At 40.2% G+C, this 17,787-nt stretch overlaps 1 protein-coding gene across 1 annotated transcript; it reads left to right on the top strand.

Moving 5' to 3' along the window:
- Positions 1 to 10,060: 10,060 nt before the first annotated feature.
- LOC148814789 (uncharacterized) lies at positions 10,061 to 17,386 on the top strand. The gene is made up of 5 exons (XM_088906350.1): positions 10,061 to 10,180; positions 11,332 to 11,428; positions 14,124 to 14,156; positions 15,433 to 15,486; positions 16,428 to 17,386. The coding sequence occupies exons 1-5, from the start codon at positions 10,061 to 10,063 to the stop codon at positions 16,478 to 16,480; spliced, it is 357 nt and encodes a 118-aa protein (XP_088762476.1). The 3' UTR covers positions 16,481 to 17,386.
- The last annotated feature ends 401 nt before the right edge of the window (positions 17,387 to 17,787 follow it).

The following is a 17,787-nucleotide window of genomic DNA, read 5'->3' as shown; positions in this document are numbered from 1 at the left end:
CCTGATGGAAGCAGCAGACAGGAGATGGAGAATAAATTCAAGAGCAAGGTCTGCAGGAGGGGGGCACGGGGGGCAGGAGAAAATGAAACTAAGTTTCGCAGGCAGTCTGGTTTCATGGTCAAAGAAACAGGAGCCAAGCAGGGAGAAATCAGTCCAGAGTGAGGTGGAACAGGCCGCGTCGGAACGCAGAAGACGATGTAGAAGACAGGGGAGACCCAGAAAATGCTCGAGATGAAGCAGTAGTGTTTGAGCTAGCATTCCCACAGGAGTAACAGCATCTGGCTAAGATCAGAGTGAATGTAACTGTATCAACCTTCACATTTGATATGAATCTTTGGAGAAAGCATAAGTATTGTTTAGCACAGGTGACGGAACAGGTGGGTATATCTTCTCCAACTCATGGATGGTTTTAAACCTACAAAATACTCATGTCTTCTGAACACCTTCCAGAATATAAGAAATTAACAAAGCTTGGGACTCTGAAATGATAATGCTGACATATTAGTTTAAGATGTACTAATAAGCTCACTCTACAACAGAGAAAGAACTCTCCTTGGGACCCCTTGTCATTTTGTGCACGGTCTCATATTAATAATTTCACCACATACTTTTTATTCCGCAATGTTTAATCTGACATCTCATCTTGTGCTGCCATAGAATGTAAGAAGAAATAATTAATCATCCACGAATGCTTAGCAACTTCCTGTTAGCCTGCTATCAAGACTTTCTCACAGGGTGCCATTAAAATTACAAACTGTGGAGTTATAGTTCAGCTTCCTCAGACCCACAGGGGCAAGGATATAAGCAGGCCGATTAGAGTAACAAGCCTAGCTGCAATAATTTCAGACAGCGATTGATTGTAGAAATGATTAATCGGGTGCCCTGCTCCAAGGTTCAGACAGAACAGTGGTGTGGAGAGCTTTGCCTTATTGCCACTCTAACAAGAAGCAGATATCGTAATTTGTTTGTGACCTGAGGGACAATTTGAAAGAGCAGATGCTCAGAATAATAAAAAAAAAGGTGGTTTCAAATCAATACAAGAAATGAACCAAGAAAAGTACTCTTACAGTTGGCGGAAGAGCCTTTTATTTCAAGTGGTGCCTTTTTCTCAAGCGTGACAGCTTAGAAAACCACCACAACAGGGTTTAACATGCAAACACACATGCAGGCAGGGGACAGAAGCAATTATATGTTGAAACTTTGATACACGACCTAGAGAAATTTGAACATGTTGCCATTTTCATGCTCATTTTGTCCTGCTGATTTCAGTAATAGAATTGTTTTTTTTTAAAACAAGGGATTTAACCATTTCTTTTACCTACAGAAATTCTCATTACCTTCTCACTTAATTTTCTAGATTGTGGTATTAATTAACCACAGGGGTCTATCACTGACAAAACAATGTGAGTGAAATCCACAAGAGCGGAGGACTGCAGTTCTCAACGGTCTCAAGTACTGCTTCGTATGGCTCCCTCCCACACGACAGGATTTCTTACTTTCAGACATTCCTGCCACTGGAATAGAGTGACGATAAAACCATTTGCAGCCGGAATCGAGCTTTAAAAGGATCATCCTTCAATCACTGCTGGCATCTCTCACAGCTGAGGATGCCAGGTGAAGTGCCTGGAGAGATTTCTCCTCTCAACTCTGCTTCTTAATCTCAGATTGTGAAGGAGCTATTTTGCTTGAATCTTTAACGCACTGGTGTGGGATGGAAGAGACGGCCTAACCTCTTGGCTGTTCACAGGATACTGGGGCTCTTGTGGCTGTAGTTAGTTTGGGTTTTTTTTATAAAATCGTCTGGGATTACAACTCACGCGAGGACTGACCAGGCCAGTGCCTTTGTCCCTTTTGATATGCTTCATCAAAAGGCTACCATAGCAGTGCAAGCTAATTGCCGTGCCCTAACCCTTTTTATCCTTTTACATACAAAAGTAAGACTTGGCAGCCCTTGAAAGATGACAGATGATTTCAACAGAACAAGGAAGAGTGAGATTTTTTCAACTGGCAATATTACAATTTCGTGCAAAACACAAAAAAATTGATCCCATAGGCAATCCTTTTCTTCTCTGTAAATTAATTACATGGTAACATCTAGTGTGCAGGGAAGATTCAGGTCTTTTCAAACTTAGATTCATATATACATCTGAATGTCTATCAAAATATATAACACTTTCTCTGAAGTGAAAACAAAAACTTTAAAAAACTTTAAATCCTGTACTAACAATTGTTCTTTTGCAAATCCCAAGATAAAGGACAAGTGCACCTACAGTAGTTTTCTGCCAAGTGTGTTCTCACTGCAGCACTCTCCCATACATTGGAACAGATGTATTTTATTTCTATTCAAACAATTATTTGGACAACATGCCAGATTAACGATCTTTCCCCAAGGCAAAAGGTTAACGATGGTGTCTGCATGCACCTAATCAAACATCAATCTTCATTTAAGAGTAATAAGATGGACAAAAGACTTGCAGGTAGTTTATCTAATGCACCTAATCAAACATCAATCTTTATTAAAGAGTAATAAGAAGAACAAAAAAATTGTAGGGTGTGTATTTAACATGCTAATGGTAATCAATAATCCCTCAATGCAAGGGGCCTAAAGTTTCAGAACAAAAGACAACATATAAATAATATATGTTGTATATATAATATAAATATAATGAATTCTACTAATCCTAAATGTTTTCCATATTCTCATATCTCTTTGGGAAAGAGGCATCTGTTCATGACAAGCCATACTCTGAAATTAATAAATCTGTTCATTAAGCATAAACATCAGTCTTTCCATTTAAGACGGGTCTTTGCCTTTTTAACCTTTATTTAATGAGGAGGTTCTTATGATTTCTTGATTGATGTTACACATCAGCAGCATTAATTTTAAGGCTTTGTTTACCAATTCAGAAAAGGATAAGGAATAGGATTTGGAACGCTTAAGGAGACGTCACAGAATGGCCATGAAATTAACTTTAGGAATAAACTGGTCGAATTAAAAGGCAGCTTTAATTACAAAAATTAAAATTGCCTTAAATTCATCACAGTTCATCAAAGAGTGTGAAGTCCCAGTGTTTCAGGTGTTCATTTACAATTGTAAATTGTGTATAGCAAGACCACATCTTACATACTGATCATATACTTTGACAATCTGGACCTTGCTCTTAAACATGAACATTTTTCTCTGTGTTGTCATTTGGTGACATTATATTTGACACCGCAGAGAACAGAATATGCTGAATGGACAGAATATTTAAGATAAGAACATGTATGCCACTCTGTACAGAAATGAATCTGTAAATCCAACAAAACAATTCATTAAGTTTTGGTTTCCAAAATTTGTTGTAGATACCAAACCCATTAGCGCACATTTATTAAGTCTAAGGAATCTTTACAACACCCCAAATTATTATCCTGATAAAATAAAACATTTTGTAAACCCATCCCTGCACCTTCATCCACTAACATTGACAGCGGTGGGGGGGGGAATATTAATAACTGTGGAGTAAAAACACTTAGGAGGCTTGACTTCACCACAGAGAAAACACATCTGCAGCTTTAATGCATCTCAACACCAATTAGCTTTCAATAAAGCATATTACCACATTAATGAGCAGTTCCTGCTTTTAAAGTGCAGTTTCTCTCCATCACCACAAACTGACTGCAGTCCTTCAGGACAAAGCACTGAAGATGTGGATTCTGCTGAGAAGATCTAAGACCAGATGCACTGATACTTTGAGTTACAGGCAGTGTTACAATTTTGCGAGTTACTTAATTAACATGTTTGCTTGAAAAAACAATGTTTTAAAACACACTGCCGTCTGATTAAGTTAATTACAGATCAAGCAATTGGATAGAGCTTTTTTTGTGTAATTGCTGGAAAGCACTCACAAATTGGTCTGCTAACATATTATATGTACGTTTGTCTTATGAAAAGGAAGCAAACAAAATTACAGGATATGTAGCTAAAAGCGTAGGACTTAAATCAAAGAGACATTATGTTAAAATTGTATAACACACTAGTAAGGCTCCATTCGGAATACTGATACTGATTTTTAGTCACTATGTTATAGAAACCAAGAAAAATGGCAACGGGATACATTCTGCGGCTAAAGGGAATGTCTTACACTGATAGCCTGAAGTAACAGATAAGACCTTTTTAGTCTTGATAATAGAGTTACATGGTACCCAAATGATGTTACTGATCTTTGAAAAATCAGTCAATGTAAAATATTCAAAAGAACAGACCACTTAAAGGGGTTTTACTTAGCGCAAATAAAATAAAAGCTCCTTGCGTCATGTTTCAAAAATCGATGGGAAAGAGAGGCAGGGGTTGGGTCCTGGTTAAAGCAGTGATACATCAATGCCATTTTCATTTTTATATTGAAACTAATGTGTGTTGCTCTTTGCAAGACTACCACTCACAAGTGACAGCCCCCAGGACAGGTGTGTACTGTATATTAAATAGGTCTTCCAAACACTCATTCAAACTCCTCTCTTTTGAAGGCCCAGGATCACAGAATCCCAGATAAAATTTTCTACCTGGGCTTGTGCCAGACAAATGCATTGAGATACTCCACAACTGACACAAATGAATCATTTTTGTTTTAGCCCTAGGAGGAACAATGAGAAGGAAAGACAGCTAATGAACCTGTGGCATTAACAGCAATGGCAGCAGTCACGTTTAGCATCGCAGTAATTGTTGTGCAAAGCGAGTGAGACAGAAAGAAGCAACAGGGTGCCACTGGGGTGAACCAGTCAGAGCAATTATCCTGGTACACGAAGTCAAGGACGCCCCTCAATTCCTGTCGCAACATGTCAGTTTAATTGCACTTACCCACAACTAATTACAGTCTTGGGAAGCCCCTCACTCATCCTGTCCACCTCTGAAGAGATAAATGGCTACTGAAGAGAGAACTAAGCAGACCTTGTTTAAAATGAGAGTTTTGTAGTAGCTCACATTTTAAACTTCTTCAAAAAGGCTTTTCTGAAGCTTACCAATAGGTTACTCAGGCATAACATATACTTATGCAGCTTTATTCGTGTGCAAGTTTTCATTTTGAGCTAGTGCTGTAGTGCTGTGTGACTTTTCCCTGCCTCACTAGTGAAATACATGCTTGGTGCGGTGCGGTGCGGCGCTCACACACATAAAACAGACCTTACATTACATTCATTACAAATTAAGCAACAATCAAGGGCAGAAAAGAGCACTAAGAATCTGGCACAAAGTAAATGTTATGAAAACTGATGCCCAAGTGGAATATTAGGACCTCTTTCCTATATCAGCAGCATTGTTATCTCCTGCAAATTCCTAAAGTCAGATCCTAAAACTTCCATAAATTAGACATTTCCCTGCTGAAGGGTCAAGTTTATCCTTTCGGTAGCAGTTAGCCACAGAAAAGGCAATACCATACCATATCTGGACATACAGTAAAAACAACACAGACTCCTCCAGGAACTGAGGAATGAAACTCTTACATTAACTTTGGTCAAAACCATGAATATACAGCTAACAGGCTTGCATCGAAGCATTTATACAATGACCACAAAAAGTATTTTATTGCTCATTCATTGAGTAATTATTGCGTGATGCACAGAGCCAGACTTCTGCTGTTACTTGGTTTACTTCAATAAACCTGGCGATAATTACTTTCATTAGACACCACATGCCTCATTAATGCCCCATTACCTGTAATAAATCAATCAGATTATTTTGTTCAGCAACGTAATATTGAAAGGAGTGCAGAACCTTGTCATAATTCAATAACTTCCAAGTGCACCTCTGAGCTTTACTCGATTACAGGCAGCGCTTGCTTTGTTTGTAATGTTTATACAGTATTTGTGCACTTTTATCATTGTTGTGTCCTGTACTTTTCCATCCATCATTTCCCACTGTTAGCATCACCCTTCAGCTGAAACACTGCCACAGAGTGACTGACCTCACTTTGTGTCATATTATGGAAAGGCGACAGCTCTTTCAGTCACTGCCTGAGAAAATGACTATTTACGCAGAAAGAAATCAAAATGAATCTGCAAAGGGACATGTAACGGTTTATTCCATGTTGAAAAGAAACACATTTCGGCTGTGGAGCCTTCTTCGGGTGTGAGAAAGTGAGGAAAGTCAACAGCTGATAAATCATCAAGGTGGGGCTGCACACTGGTGGTGGTTAACAAATAAATAGCTACACAACTCCCTTTGACTCTGCAATAGGGAAAGCAGAAGACCTAAAAGCAATTAGAAAAAAGTCATAAATTAATCATTTCCATTGAGGTCTGGACCATTACAAAAACACAGAGACTCATAAAGACACCTGGACCAGTCACACAGGAGCCTTACAGCAGAAGATATGTAGCTTTGTCTTGCATCTATTACACTTACAATATGACGGGGTGATTTATGTTTCGCTGACATCATATTAGCACTGTGCTGCTGTACAGCCCATTAGCTGGATGTGGCCAGCCCATTAATATCACAATGAATAAATCAACTTTTCATAAATTCTGATTGAGAAAACACGTGTCTTGTGTCTGACCCGAACGATGGCTTAATGAGTTCATAAATAACATATCGAAAAGTGCCCTGTATGATCTTCCAGATCATCCCTCTTAGTGCAGGCACATCACCCTCAACTAGGCTGAGCAACAAAAACAAACAGTCCAGTGAAAAATAAATGCTCCAGTACAGATAACAAATATATACACTACATGACAGTTAGTTACAGGTCTGGTTTCAAAACTTTTATAGGTTTTATAGGTGCTGCATTAGACAACAATACTTAAGCATCACAGTAGATCATCACACTACACTCTTCTTATACTTATTGTCTTATCATTGGTTATCTGATCAAGACAGATACTTCCTGCATAAAAGAAATCATAGAGGACTCCTAAAGCACATAGCACTGTGCAGGTCAGGACCCCATTAGGAAAAACCTAAATGCAAAGAAGCTACATAACATAAGAAAGGTTTTACCCCAAAACTCCTGTTAAAATCTTGCTGTTAAGAGAGACGTTGGAAGGAAAACTTGGTAGATAGTGACACTGACATTAACAGAGGTCTTCTCCTTCTTGGTCTTAAGGATCCTGGGGCCAGTTCATTCTCATGACACCTGAGTTCTCTGTTGCTTATCTCAACTAACAGTATGTAACAGTGGCGAATTAGAGCTATTTGTAATGTTTTGAGGTTCCACAGTGCTGTAAATTTTAGGTCCCTTATAAAAGTGAAGGTTAAGTAGATTGGATTCTTAATTGAAAGTAGACTGAAACACCCTAGCATGAGAAGACCTGAAAACAATTATAGAAATCAGAGTGATTAAGTTATTAGTGCACTTTAAGTATATTAGGACTTGGCTAGAACACTGGAGTCATACACACAGGTACTGCGAAACTCTGCGGTGAGTCTTACAAAAAATATTGGCTGATTGGCTTAGGTAGTCTCCTAACATGATGCTGACAGAACCCCAGCCTGAGTCTGAAATTGGCACTGCTCCCAAGTGAGACACTAGCCATTCCCTTGTAAATAGGCTTCATGATAGATGCAGAGATTGAAACATCCGGAAGGCCAGTCTAATTTAATCTCTCCATCAATGACACCACTCTCCCTATGTTACCATAGCTAAATGAGATCCTTATGTTAAGTGGGAAACTAGAAGCCTAGTGGGATGGTACACAGGGACTGGCAGCTAGCACTGCTGCCTCACAGCTCCCCGGTCCGGTTGTTGATTCAGGACTGGGGTGCTTTCTGTGTGGAGTCCAGATGTTCACAAGGGTTTTTTCTGGGTACTCCAGTTTAGTCCCAATGTCAAAATACATGCTGGATAGTTTAACTAAGGTCTCTAAATTGTGTGTGTGCCTTGTGATGCACTAGCTTCCTGCCCAGGGTATAATCCTGCCTTAAGACCTATGCTTCAAGGACAGGCTCTAGGTTTCTAATGAAGAATAGGTGGCCATGAAGTCTGGTTTTTAACCCCAGACATGATCCTGAGTCCCTTTCAATGTTTGAAACAAATATACTGGCATTCACAAGACGGAATGCTGTACAATTTATTGAGATAAAGTTGAACAATAGGACTACAACTGCACCTTATCTGGTGTCATCTGTGAAGGTTACTGCATGACTCACTAAATACGTGCCCTTCATCCTCTCATATTCCCCTAACAGCAGGGGCTCCCCTGTGTCAGAAACCTTTTAAAATCAATTTTAAAGTCAGTTTCTATGACACTTCTGCCAATTCTCCTTTAAAAAGCAAAAAAACGGATATGTTTGAACAGGTTCTGCCAACTGCTCCTAAAAATCCATCTGTTACACCACTGCCTTAAGCCAAGCCCCATTCGTTATCCACCTCTGAGCTAAACTGCACGAACACAGATGTCTCACAATAGCGCCACACACTACAGTATCTCTACTGAAAAGAAGAAGGAATGAAACTTTCCTTTTGAATTTATTACGTTACTCACACTAATGAAGCACAAACTGAGAAGGCTGGGTTTCTCAATGAGCTGCATGATTAAAGCTGGAGCTTTAAGTTCTTTTGTTTTTGGTGTTGATAAGGTCTTCACCTCACCTCTAGTGAAAGAGCAAAGACATCTCTAGTGTCTTGTGTCCCCCTCTACCCATTGAAGTACAGGGGTGATCCTGTAGAGATATGTACATCTTACACAACAGCTTTTTGTTTGACTGCAGCACAGAGAGCAAGGCAGTTTTGGACCAGGTTCAGGAAGCTCACGCACTCGGATGGATCCCCATTCAGTCATGCAGGGTGAAGACCAAAGAGCAGGAAATCTCCACTGCTCTTCCCCTGCCTCTCACACGAGAGCAATGTGTGCATCTGCTGGTATCTCAGTGCTCAGCTCTTCATCGATCTGCTTGGAGTTTGTTGATAGAGAAAAAGGAAAAGAATAACTAAATTAAAGCGTCAGTAGTGATAGATCTGGAACCTGTATTTCACTCCTGTCTGTTAAGGCCTAGGTTAGGAAAGTAACAGCCCTGCAAGAGGCCAGCCGGAAAGAGAGTCGGGCTAGTGGTAGGGAGAGGTGATTGCAGCCAATAACACCAGTATCTCCAAGGACAGATCACAGGTTTATTGCAGCAAAGGTCTAAATGGGGTTCCTCTTTAATAAAAAACCATCCATCACGATAATGCTGTACCTTCCATCATTCGGTAATAATACACATGTGAAACGAATTACAATAGGGACTGCAGACATTGTAGAAGCCTTTAACTCTTCGTAATTTTCAGTTCCTACATCACTAAATAATTTGATGGAGGTGTCCTGAGATCTAATTCTGCACTTGTGAAATAGAGATATTAATAACTTCACAAAATTAAAGGTTTAATAAGCTAAACTGTGAAGACGGAAATGAGAGCATGTGAAACCTTGTGAGGAGAACAGTATCTGCGAACATACAGTGTAAGGGTTCAATAATTTCACAAGAATCGTGTTATTATTTAAAAAAATCAAGAGTTGGCTACGGTAACAATGGGCAGCAGTCTGAAATATTTTAATAAGTAATAGTAATAAACTAAATGCAACCACCTGCTTTCCAAAATGACCTTTGAAAGAGTACCCTTGAAAAGCTTAACGCATTCGAATCCCCATTAATTTTCACTTGTGGGCGACAGGACACGCCAGTCCCATCTTTCCCGGCTGGACAATGGGAGGGAAGGCGCGCCGGCCAGCAGAACAGGCTCTGGGAAAACGATCAGGTGGCGCTTCCGGCCCGCTGTTGTCCTCCAGCTTCTCACGCCGCGCGGTGATTCACTCCCTGGTGGTGGGGGGGGGGGGGGCGTTCTGCCGTGTAAAGGGAGGAGCTCATCGGACAGCTTCTTTCGCATCCTTGAGTATAAATAGAGTCGGATCCAGTGGACGATCAGAACAGAGCTAGGTGACTGCCTAGGGTTTTAAGAACATTGAGAACCTACAGACGACTTTTTTTTTTTATTTTGCACCAAAACTAGATCTATTTGTGAACCCGATTTCCCACTTTTTAATTCTGTTTTTTTTTTTTAATTAATCGTTACAATTATTTTTGCTGAAGCTGCCCCCTTCTTCCCGACGAGACATGGACAGTTTAAAACTTCTTGTCTTGGCGGTGGTCCTGGTGGCGCACGTGTACTGCGATCAAGACTCGGCGGCTCCCAGCGAGAACCACCGGGAGCTCTGGTCCTCAGAGAGCTGGCAGGTAAGACTCTTCTCCGGGCAGAACTAACACCGCCGATCCATTCAGAGCTGCTACTGTCCGCTTAGACATGAAAACCGCCTTCCCGCGGTAGATCGAGACTGGAGGAGAAAGGCGTGAACGGACCGGGGCCAACAGACTGAATTTTGACCACTTTAACTCAAGCTCAACGCTTCGCCCACTGCGTGTTTCGTTGGCTTAACCAAGCGCGCAAAACGCAGTTAAAAACGTGCAGACGTATTCACAGTTTCTTTTAAGAATGTCCATTATTTGCTTGTTATGCCGGATATATTTCGAACACGCCTGCTTCGAGATAGGAGTGTTAACTCCTTGCGGGTCTCCCCAGTATCTGCGGTATTAGGGTCTGACAGATGAGTTCTCCAATGGCTTTTATTTGAATACGCTGTAATAGGTGCAGATGAAATCGAAACATTACCGTTTAAATCCCGATGCTCAAGCGGTAAGCGATGCCGAAACACAGATGATACAGCAGCCGACACGTTTGCTGAAAGGACACTGTTCCGGGCAGCACTGGCGGAGAGTTTAACAACTTTTCAGCACCGCGGACAGCGCCTGCTCAGCCCCCTGCGGTTTCTCTCCGCCGCTAATCAAGTGTTCAAAGACCAGTGCAAGCAAAACACCTGCAGAAGGCTCCACGACCACAACCTTGCGTTTTCCTTCTTCACCTTTCAGCCTAGAATGCACCTATTACAGTCCCTTTGCAGCCTTCGCATGCAAACGCAGCTACCCACCTGAAATAAAATGTATCTACTTAATTACGCCTGCCAGGTATCCAGTACTTCCTGGTACTCTCCATTTTTGATCAAACAGCATTTATATTTGCAGAACCTGATTACACGCATTAAGATACCTGAATTATTGTCACTTTTTTATTGTTTCTGTATTGACGGAGACAAATATCGCGTTTTTGCTGTGAAATTAAAACAGAACAATTTAAAAAAAGACTTAAAGGATTAAAAACACGATGTCATACAAAAAATATTGTAGGAATGATATTTGCTAATTGGGTAAAAAGTAACAACTAAAAGGAAAAGGCCGATCGCGTATTGGAGTATAAGAGCGGACCGTTCAACACAGAAACACCATCTTTTCCCACATTTCACCGATCAACAGAACTTCGCTTGTCTTTGCAGGACGAACCTTCGGAGAACAGTCTGGCGAACCGGGTAGCGGAGATCATAAAGAGATCCAAATCGCACCAGTTCTACGGACTCATGGGGAGACGCTCAGGTAAGAACCGGATTTTTATTCTGATCTTGCATGATACGGGAAAACCCTGCGCAAGGCGGTAGGCGAGGAGGAGCTGGGGTACAACAGATTAGTGGGCTTGTAGTCGTACTGTATATAGTCGCCTTCAAAATCAATGCATTCGAATCAGAGTCGCTATAACAGTGACACTGCTTCACAGATCATCCGTGTACCAATTTTGATCTGAGCTAGCACCCCACCAAAGTCGCTAGCACTAGTAGCAATTTTGGTTTCCCGCCAGCACTTTGGAAACGTCCTGCAAATATCGCCGATATCATGTTCCCACAGACCGATTTCCTGTACAGAGAATCCGATTGATCCTGTTTCGGAGTTCTAATGAAACTGTGTTCCGCACTCCTTGGTTACCTCTTGATAACAATCAACCAAACATGTTTTAACCAGTAGAGTGTAAATTGTTGGATCTGACGTAGACTGAAGTGGGCTTTAGGGTATTATTGTGCAGTTACATATAGTTTACCATGTAATACGTTGTTCACTGTGTTAGAGTAATTAGTAAGATCTCTCTGTGAAGGGATTGTGACAGCAGAAAGACTGCTAATGGTCAGTTGCTTGAGAAATGAACTGCAACCTGCCAGCAGTTGGGAATGTCATGTGTGTGCTAATAAATCCTTCAATCTACAGTACTATTGTGGAATCTTGAAAATTGTCTTTTAAAATAAAATAAAACATGGATTAGTCCATGGACATGACATCACGCTGGGTATTATTTAGCTCGGTTTTTTTCTTCATCTTTACTTGATGAATAGGTTGCCAAGAGCATAATCGTGTAATTAGACTAATCTTATTACGGCATCCATATCCGGATAGATTAATCTGGAGAATATTAAACTTAATATTGCTTTTCTTTAATCTTGTTTCTTTTTTGTATTTAAATGCAAAAAAGTAATATTCATGTCTAGAAAAATGACTTGTCAGTTATAAGGGAACTGTACTGCACAGATCATTGTGCTCACTTCAGATCGCCATGTCTAAATTGATCATTCTTAACACATGGGAATAGAATAAAATGAACATCACTGAGCATCACCAACATCGCCAAAATACAAATGACAAACACCAGCAGCTGTTTGGTTTATCAGCAGCATCCTGATATAACTCGATAGAATATTGTCTCATGCAAGTTAACAAAACAAGTAAAGAAATACCTGCAGTAGGATCCACATACTCATTGAGTTTTAATCTGTCAAGTATTTTTTTCTGCTTTATTAAGTTCTGTTTCCTACCCCATCTAATTAGGAATGAGACAGATGGGTCGAATGATCTCTGTTTCTTATGTTCTGAAACGCACAGGTCTGATAGGACCCCAGTTTTGATAAATGAAGCAATTTTTTTTTGTCTCAGTAATATCCCAGGGAAATATATTTCCACGTCTCTGTGACACATCACAACAACGTTGGAGAAAAGTGGACCTTACTCTTTAGTGTGCTAAAAAATACTACACCGATTAATACATCAATGGCTCAGAGTCTTTTAACACTTCACAAAGCAGGGATAACAACAGAATTCGGGGTTGAACTAAATGAAAGGTAAGATTAGCTGTCAGGTACAGTACTTTGTAACAGAATACCATTTTCCAGACCCTCTGTGGGTTTGTCTTTAGTGAAGCAGAGTAATAACACACCGCTGAACAGTGACAACATGCTTCAGACTAGCCTGCACTAACTTTCTTCTACATCGGACATGATGATGTCAATTCAATGAAGTCAATTCAGTGTATGATGTTTTTTTTTTATTATAACAAAATTGTCAAAAAGCAAAAAAAACAAAACAACATTAAGTTAAAATGACTGAAACTCCCTTCCCACGGCAATACGCAGATCCGAGAGCAGAGAAACACACTGCACAAAACACTGTCACAACAAAATGCCAGCTTGTAATTTAACAAAGACATTCTGGGACAAATCGCCAGAAAAGATTTCCTTCTGCTCCGAGAATTGACTAATGTACCTCGCGAAACATAAATTAACAACCAACCCATTACCCCACCATTGACATCGACAAGAACCACCATACCTAAAATCAATACATTCTAAAAAATATTTAGAATTCCTTCAACAATCCCGGCAGATAAGTCTTCATTTCCTGTCCCCACCCACTAGGTAAGTTTCATATCTAGAAACCTATCATGTGTATATATACTGTATATATGAATAGGAACGCCTTCCCATAGCATCAAGAGCAAGCAGCGCTCTGTGAATTATGGGAAACATACATTAGTTCTTGCAGCTACACAACGCTAAGGACGCTGCGGTAGGTGAAGATATATATCTAGTACAGAAAGTCAAAGTTAACAGCCAAGGACAGCTGTTTTCCTCTTATTTGGGGCTTATCTGTTGGATATGTCTAACTTTGCGACTTCCCAACGCTATAAGATATTTAACCACATAGTGGTCACACACGTATTAAACTGGTGCTCGTCAGTAAAAAAACATTGCGACAGTCTTACCTCATTTAGAGTCTGAAAAGCAGTAGTTTTCTCTTACAAAGGCGTCCAGTGTTATTTCAGTATATTGTTGATACCCGGTATTTTGCCGCTATCCGTGCCTGCTACTTACAGCCGCCGCTGGGATAAAAAGTTTCCGAATTACTTTTTCTATAGAAAATGAACGCCCAGGTAACTGTACGTGTGTCCCCTCATTATCTTTCTCTCTTTCAGGGGTTCAGCAACCGGTTCCACTGGGCCGAAAAAGTAAGTCTCAGAAAAAACTTCAACAAAATCGTTTTTTAGGGTAATCGCCTCAAAGTGCACTTCCGGTCCGACTTCCGTTTCGTGTAACTATGACAACCCTCCAGGGGAGTTCGCCGCAACTCAGTTAAATACCGCATCCGGACACAATAGGATAAAAAATAGATCAATTGTGTCTCTTTTCAGGAGTGAATATAACTTCTGTGACTTAGACGCATATACGTATTTAGAAGGATGTAATTAAAGTGGTTTGTAAATGTAGGTTTGGTCTGATTTTCGTCTTTGCGCCAGAGGTGGTGCTGTAATCGTCAATCCTCTAACAGACCGTTAACGGACGTTAAACGTTTTTCTAGCAGTAGAGTGAGTTATGAGCTTTCACAACGGATTTACTTCCTTGTTTAGCCCAAAATACCACCTAATTCTGTGACATTTTCTCAGGACAGTAGGTACACATCAGCAGATGTGTGGAATCTGTTTCCGTTTTCTTAATGTTCTTGGTTTCATTGTAAATATAACTGAAGCAGATTTTACAATGATTGTGAAGTTTACAATACACGAGAAAAATAGCTTATGTCTTTGATTAATGAGTAGTGTTCATAAGGATTATATACAACGTGAACAAAAACAAGCAAATATTGCCACCCAGTGTACCAAAACGTTTATCTTTTTCTGGTGAGTTTGTTTGATGTATAATTTAAGCCCTGTCTACACTACATGTCCCGATTTTGATCACCGTCATCAAAAACGTTTTTAATTAGTCTTGAGAACATAATAAAGATTTCAATCAAGGCCATCTCGGTGCGTTCACACTGCAGTATCGTTTTTTTTCTTTAGTCGGGTCTGAGAATTACCAATAAAAATATATAGTAATAAAAACAGTTCGGTTTAGTAAAGCAATCGGGAATAACTTCACACTTTTATATCCACGTCTTTAAGGCCATATGGCAGGAGAACGCACAGCTCTACTTAAAATCAAGACTTAGGGTTTCGACCTTTAAAGACACATTAAGATAAAGACTAGCTTTACAAAAAGGTTCATACGTGAAATGTTCGTAATGAACATTGACCGAGTATAGCCGAGCACTGTGGGATATTGGAGGATCCACACTGCCCGTCAAACTGATTGATCCGACACCTTTAGAGCCTGACTGGTGCGGATACAAACCGTCGTCAGCACGTTCAAGCCGGTTGACGATGCAACTAATACGGTTAATGCATCGGTAGGTCTGGGACGTAGTGGAGCTTTAATCTCATGTGTGTTTTCATTTATGCCCGACAGGACACAGAGGGGAGATGTTTATAGGTCTCATGGGGAGGAGGTCCTCCAGTGGAGGTAGTGTATTAATCCATCAATGCTTCCGTTTGATTGTTTTGTGTGTTTCTTACAGTTATAATGCCTTCACGTCGCATGCTGTTTGTGTAGTTCATATTCGCGTGTAGTTTCTGAACACCTGAAATGTATTCAAATAGGCTTAATTTTTCACTGATGCGTGCACACACAAATCTGTTGAGAGAGGAAAAAAAAGTACGGACCGGGAGAGGCGGAAAAAAGTTATATCGAGGGAACGATTTACAATTCGTGCGCACGAAATAACTACACCGTTCCCTCGTTTTCTTGAAGTCGTGCGCACGAAATAATGTTTTCTAACACTTTCTTTCGCAGTTGGTCAACAATAAAGCCAATCACTTCTTCGATGTCTGCATATCGCCGTCGGTAGAGCCCATTAAGTCTGAGAATCGTCTTGAGTTGCCGCTTGCCGACAGTGATGCCCTGTAGTTCAAGAGTAGCCACAATGCCCTCATAGCTCATCCCCAAAGCAAAATCAAACTTAATCAGTTCATCTCTACCATTACCCTAATCTGCAGTAGTGTCAGACAGCTAGGCTTTATTGTCCTAGTATAAAGACGCTGTAACGTGTTAACTAGTGTTTGATAGCGTTGCCGTCAGGAGCCGGGGATAATGCTGGCGTTTTAGAAGCCTTCTATGTGCGCACGACTTCCGCGACACAAAGGAAACGAAGGGAAGACTTAGAAAATGTTATTTCGTGCGCACGAATTAAAGAAAACGAGGGACCGACTGAGTCATTTCGTGCGCACGAATGATAAATCGTTCCCTCGATGTAACTTTTTTTCCCCCCTACTGATGGCCCCTCCCGGGCTCCGTAGAAAACTTTCTAAGAGCATTTTCTACTTTTTGAACTCACTAGAAAACTAGTACTAGAAAACACCTGCATTTGTGAAAATTGTTTTTTTTAAACTTTTTTTTTTCTGTAGAACTGCAAGAGGAACAGGACAGACCTCAGCTTTCTGAAAGAAGACGCAAATAGATACAGCACCACACCTTTGCCTTCTGCAACTCTCCCATTCCTTCTGTTCACTTTAGGACCCGTGGATCTGCTCTTATAAGACATTCTACCTGCAGACATCTTAAAAACCCATGGCCAAAGCCAGTCAGATCATTAGCGGAATGTACACGCTGGTCGACTTGCAGCGTGAATGTGCCGATTAAAAATCGCGAATGCCACGCCTTCATCACCTTAAGACAAATGGTGACTCTTCTGCTTTTTGACAACACGATGTGTGCTAATAAGTCATCTCTCCCTCTTTGACCTTCAATAAAATAAATCTGCTTTTCCACATGTCGAGACAATACTGCAGTAATACTATCCATGTAGCCATATTAAGTTCATGCACGCTTTTGCAGTATGTTTTCACAATGTGATCACATTTCCAATGGCCATCCAGGGCGAGGCTGGTGTAGAATGTGGCATAGATTAATTCACTTTGGTTTGGACTTAGCGAAACACAGGTGCACTTATTTTAAAGAAGCTGCCACTAGATGTAAGTAAAATCTTCACAGCTGGTAAGTTTTAACACCTTTTCTTCATTTTGATTCTAATTTTGAGATAAATACAGTAGGAAGCAACAAAAACTGACCCACCAACTCCACATTTTATATTTGGAGTTAACACTCAATTTACAAGTTTTCATTTCCAGCTGTGGCACTGCTCACAAATCAACCATCCACTCGATACATCTCCTCTGTACTCTGTACCCAAATGATGTCTAAACAAGCAGTTCAGTTCTAAAATGATTCAGTGGAGTTTATATCCATTTAATTGCACTGTTCCATTCACTGTAGTTATCACAAATGTATCTAGCTGATGCTATAAATAAAATGTAGAAACACTTTTAATAAACTCCATGTAACAAAATAAAGTCTTGATTAATTTATGCTGGCAGTTCCTTCAGTTCTTTTGTAATTATTTTACATAAAACATGAAACACTAAATCTTTTCACAAATATGAACTTAAATTTAAGAATGCATAAAAAACAGGGACAGCATGTTTTTAAACCAACAGCATATCAATAGCATTAAAAATGTCAGAATAGCTCAGATATGTCTGGGAAATGAGATCCATTTATGTTCAAATAAAGCTACTGAGTATTGTTTGAACGTTCTACAAGTTGCATGCTAACCTCAAGACACTTCAAAACCTGACGAGAGCCTTTTTCTACTTCACATTTTTTGTGGAAAAAAAGCCCCTCACATCTGCAGTTCAGAAAGAAGCAATGACACACTTGTACTGTAGGATCAAGCTGTTACATCTATTACATCTAAGAGCAACAGTG

Source organism: Atractosteus spatula, chromosome 26 (genome assembly GCF_055471065.1).
Source record: "Atractosteus spatula isolate fAtrSpa1 chromosome 26, fAtrSpa1.hap1, whole genome shotgun sequence".
Lineage (NCBI taxonomy): Eukaryota > Metazoa > Chordata > Actinopteri > Semionotiformes > Lepisosteidae > Atractosteus > Atractosteus spatula.
The sequence above is the reverse complement of the archived record's forward strand: the minus strand, read 5'-3'. Positions and strand labels throughout refer to the sequence as shown.